This window comes from Dasypus novemcinctus, chromosome 21 (genome assembly GCF_030445035.2).
Source record: "Dasypus novemcinctus isolate mDasNov1 chromosome 21, mDasNov1.1.hap2, whole genome shotgun sequence".
Taxonomy (NCBI): domain Eukaryota; kingdom Metazoa; phylum Chordata; class Mammalia; order Cingulata; family Dasypodidae; genus Dasypus; species Dasypus novemcinctus.
In genome coordinates, this window is record NC_080693.1 from 57,358,142 (window position 1) to 57,363,349 (window position 5,208).

General features: G+C 54.8%; 1 protein-coding gene across 1 annotated transcript; it reads left to right on the forward strand.

Annotated features, from left to right (window-relative positions):
• The first annotated feature begins 821 nt into the window (after positions 1-821).
• On the forward strand, positions 822-1,124 carry PRR15L (proline rich 15 like). Its single transcript, XM_058284994.1, has one exon. The coding sequence runs from the start codon at positions 822-824 to the stop codon at positions 1,122-1,124; it is 303 nt and encodes a 100-aa protein (XP_058140977.1).
• Positions 1,125-5,208: the final 4,084 nt, after the last annotated feature.

A 5,208-nucleotide genomic window follows, 5' to 3' on the forward strand; every position in this document is an offset into this window, starting at 1 on the left:
CTCTCCAACTCCAGTCCTCCTAGAAGCTGGGCAAGAAAAGGAGCCACCCCTTGATAATTGCTACATTATTATAACTTTTAATTTGTTAAGCATGTCTACCTCTCTGGGCAGGGGTTAACATTAGCTCTAAATGTAAGGGCTGGAAGGGACAAACAAGGAAATTGAGGCCCAGAGAAGTCACTTGCCAGAAGGCCACGAGGGTAGAACAGTCCCCAGGACTTCCCACTTCTCACTCCCAGCTCAAGGTTTTTCCCCCTTAGACAAAGGGCAGCATCTTCTTTAGCCTTTCTAGCTAACACTGGTAAGTCCAGACGATTTGGGATAGTGCAAATTCTATTTGATTTTGTAATGAAAGTCAAGCAAAACGCACAGGGCCTTTCTGTGCATCAGAGGCCAGTGAACACCGGCCCAGCTCCTGGCAGCAGGGCCTGGTGTGGGGTGGGCAGAGCGTGGGAAGGATGTCCAAGGCCTGGGTGCTGGGTGCCCCGGGCAAGCACTTCGCCTTCAAGGAACGGGGTCCTGGCTTTCTACCACCCTGTGTGGCAAGGCTGGCTGGGTGGGCTTCCCCATCTCTGTTTACTTTGACCCTGCTTTCCCCAGACCCTTCTCCCTTCCCACCCTCTCCAAAAGCATTGAGTCCCTGAATCCTGGGTTCAAGTCACCCTACTTTTAACTCTTTCGGGCCTGGGCTTTTAAAATAGCCCACGATTAGGAGTGTAGTGTGGACTATCCCTGGGCACACAGCCGCTTCTCCCCGGCTGACCCTTCTCTTTCCCCCCTGCTCCAGCAGGAAGCCCCACCCTCTTGCCTCAGGGAGCACCATGACTGAAGTTGGTTGGTGGAAGCTGACCTTCCTCCGGAAAAAGAAATCCACTCCCAAGGTGCTGTATGAGATCCCAGACACCTATGCTCAAACAGAAGGAGGTGCGGAGCCGCCACGGCCCGAGGCCGGGGCTCCCAGCAGTGACTTTAACACCCGCCTGGAGAAGATTGTGGACAAGAGCACAAAGGGCAAGCATGTCAAAGTTTCCAATTCGGGCCGATTCAAGGAGAAGAAAAAAGTTCGAGCGACACTGGCGGAGAACCCTAACCTCTTTGATGACAAGGAGGGCACAAGACAGTGAAGGAAGCCCAGGAGGATGCTAGCACCTCCCTGCTTCCTGCCATCAGCCAGGCTGGAGGAAGGAGCCTGCCGCGCTGGCCCCTCTGGCCACAGCTGGAGCCTGGGGGCAGTTGAAGCCCACTGGTGAGGAAATGCCTGGTTTTTCCAGTTTGTATCACGTGCCCCAGCTTTAGTTAAGGCCCCGGAGATCCCGGGGTCCTCCCACCCTCCCCCTGACCACAAACACAAGGTTCTTCAGCTCAAGGAGGAAAACTCCGACCCAGCAAGGACAGTTCTCCTTGAAGCAATGGCAGTGCCAGCAAGGAGGTGGGCATGGCGAGGAACGGAGAGAAGCAGCAGGACAGACCTCAGCCCCACCCTGGGTACAGGGTCTAGGCTGAGTTTGGATTGCTGCTCCACGTGATGGGGGTGGTTGCCTCGGAGCCAGAGGCAATGACGCTGAACTTGAGCTCACCTCCAGACTCAACCTGTAAACTTCCTGGAACTTGGCCTCCAGGTGCGAAGGGTGTGAGGACCCTGGCACCCCACGTTGGAGGCGCAAATGGCCAGATTAGTGAGCCCACGGGTTCTGGCTTTGGCCACCACCTCTGTGGGTGCCAAGCTACACACCTCTAAGGGAAGGTCCACTGGCCCAACAGCTCTAACTGGGGGAGGGGGAGGGAGGCTCTGGTCCGAGCTAAACGCAGCCAGTTTTCTCCTCCCTGACCCCTGCTTGCATTTCAGACAGACCAGCCCCAGAGATGAGTCCTGGAGCCTTGCATTTTGTTTAAAAAATGAATTGTTGGTTTCCCTCTTTGTACTAAGCAATGCCACAAAAGCAGAGAATCGATTTACACCCTTGTCCTCCATTTATTGAGGTGACTGTTTTTCATGCCTCTATCTCCCTTGGTTTAAGCAAAGCAGAACTTTGTGCGTGAACCATTCTTTTCACCCTAGAGGAAGAGTCCTCAGGTGTGAAAATGTAGGAACTGTTCCCTATTCCACTTAGCATCTGGGGGAGCACGGAGGAAGGGGCTGGTCAGTCCTCCGTGGTCAGTTCTAGCAGAAGGGCAGACCTTGGGTGCTGACCTCAAAGTCACTGTGGTATGGTTTGGGATCAGACTCAAATTCTGGCTTGATGCCTTAGTAGTTGAGTGATCTTGGGAATATATATATATATTTTAATTCCCTCTGAGGCTCCGTCTCCTCTTCTATAGATGGGGCTGTAATAAAACCGACTGTACAGGGAGTGGCCAGCGTTGAGGGGCTTGACTCATAGTAAGCCCCGGGGCCTAGGAACTCCTCTACACCCGCAGCTTCAGTTTGAGGAAGAGGAGCGAGCTCTCCCTGGGCTGCCAGGTCCAGCTCCTTCTCAAGCCACAGGAGCCAGAAACTAGAAAAACTGGGCCAAATCTCTGGAGCTCCTGGTGGGAGCAGGGAGTGACCAAGGTGGCCAGCTAAGCAATGTGGTCCTGCAGCCTCCAAGTCAGCTCCTCACAGGCTACTGGGCCACCCCACCCCAGGGAGCTGTTGCCTGGGAAATTTATTACCAAAACAAACAAACAGCACAAGGGGACCTTTGTTAGGTGGCCCCACCCAGGCCAGGGGGGAACTCCGAGGATGAAAGAGGTAGAGGGGAGGGAGAGAAGGTGGGATTAGCCTTGCTGCCTTCCCCAAGGACTCTTCCCCCAACCCTCCCCACTGCAGGGAACTTTCTAGGGTCTGACAAATTACCCAGCCCTGAGTAATATCTAATATTTTAGAGAGTGCTTATAACAGGCCAGGCCCTGTGGCAAGTGCTTTACAAATTCCTCATTTAATCCTCTCATCATCCCTGAGACAGATGCTATCATTATCCCCATGTTCCGGACCATTAGCTGAGGCTTGGAGAGGCTGGTACTTGCCCTGGGTCAGGCGCTGGCAGGAGCAGAGCTGGGACTGAAGCCGGAGCTGGCCTGTGCGCCAGCCACTGCACCTCACATCACCATCGAGCCCCCTCCCAAACTTGGTTTTTGTCTGCTCTGGGGACAGGAAACAGGCTCAACAAAGGCGTGCGGTTGCCTCCTGCAAAAGGGCAGCTGGGGTAAGAGAAGGCAGTGTCTGGGCCTCAGGATCCTGGGGACCTGGATCGCCACCCGAGGGAGCTGTCTAACCCTGGAACCAATGGAGAAAGCCAGCCAACTTTGCGAAGGGGCGCCCCTGAGATCCCAGTCTGGAGGGACTTCCCACTGCAGCCCTTCCTGGGGTTCCCTGAGGCTGGGAGGATGAGAAGAGGCCCCTGCCACTGGCATTGCCGCCTGCCCCAATATCCCAGACACCATTACCCCTCCCAGGTGAGAGGGTCCATGGCCCCTCCGCCCACCCTGCAGCCCAGGCCCAAAGTGATCTCTGTAGGAACCTCCCAGGCAAACTCTACTATGTCCCTAAGCTGGGGGAAGAGGGACAACGGATAGGAGGGGGTACTAAAAGCTAAAGGGAGACCTGGTGTGGGAGGCTGTCGGCTTAGTGGTTGAGTCCACTGCGACTTGGGGGTCCTGCTGGAACGGAGAATTGGGTTCTGTGGGCCTGGGGTGGGCACGAAGGTCTGCTACCTCTAACAGGCTCTGGGGCGGGCAAAGCTGAGGCAGCTGCAGGAGTTCATGAGGTCAGAGGAGGAGGAACCGAGAGAGCAAATATGTGCAGGAGCGGGGAGAGGCTACGGGTTATCGGGCACAGTTTCACTGGGACGCTACCCAAGGTGAGGGAGGGCAGGAGAGGCTGGCTGGAACCAGCCTTCACTGCCCAGAAGGGGCTAAGCCTGGGCAGCTGGCTCCCCCTGCTGGAGGCCCAGCCTACACGGGGTGGAGGCAGAGGTGGGAGACCCGCTCACCCCCAGCTCCCCTCCTTCCCAGGGCGAGACCGTGCTGTGCGTGCCTGACAGGCTTTTATTAGACTAGGCACAGGGACTGATGGGCAGGCCTGGAAAAGAACAGCTGGGACCAGGCTCAAAGTGGGGGATACACAGCCCCCAATACACAGGTGGGGTACTGCACTTCTACACACACACAAGCACACACACTCACCGAATACACAGCCCACCACACAAGGTCAAAAAGGACAAGGTAGGTGGCCATAGGGCTAATCCAGCACCCCAGGGTCAAGGGGGGTCAGCATGGAGAGAGCTCACTTTGGAGGAGGCCAGTCAATACGTGCCCATATAGTCAAACAGTCAAACAGTAGCAAGTTCAGGGCCAATGAGTGCACAGAACAGTCAGTCCTCCAGTCTGGGCTTAGTCACAGCAAACATTTACCCAGCCTGGTCCCGCACTGCAGCCAGTGCACCTCCTGTCCAGGCTGTCCCCAGGCACAGGTGTGTGCTCAAGGAAAACAAACCCATTTCAGCACAGGCCTCAGCCCGGGGTTATTGAAGAATCCGACTGCCAGCAAGGGAGGTTGAGGCCAATGGGACCTGGGGGTCCTGTTAGTATGCAGAATTGGATTCAGGGCGTCTGCACCCCAAGACCAAGTGCAGCTGATGCCATCAGTCTGTGGACCATGCTGTGAGGGGCAAACATCTAGACCAGGGGGCCTCAATCTCGGCTGTACAAGAAATCCCCGAGGAGCTCCGAAAAGTCCCACTCGCAGGCTGCACTCCAGACCAGTTAAATATCTCTGAGGGTGGGACCCAGGCATCAGCTTTTTAAGGCTGCCCGGGTCACTCCACTGCGGTTGAGCTGTCATCAAAAGAGGATAGCAAGCGGGGGGATGAGTGCTTAGTTTGAAAGGTGTAACTCTGAAGTAATTCATTTTATATTTGGAAAATGAAATGTATGTGCACATATATATAACCACACATAGACAGTAAAACTCAACTAAAATCTTCCTGGCCTGTAGGGTGCCCAGCACAGGAATCTCTTCTGCAAAACTCCTAATGGGATTGAATACTCCTAGTGACAGAACCTGCTACCAAACAGGCAGCTCTTATTTGAAATCTCTCCTCACACTGAGAGGAAACACACTTCTCTGCAACTTCCAGGGGTACAGAGAATAAATTTAATCTCTTTTCCATATTGTTACAGCAAAGCCAGGAGTTCTGAACCATAGAAACTCTCAACCGGCACTCCAGA

What these genes read in the sequence shown, in the direction of transcription:
- PRR15L (XM_058284994.1), top strand. Translation starts at nt 822, where the DNA reads ATGACTGAAGTTGGTTGGTGGAAGCTGACCTTCCTCCGGAAAAAGAAA.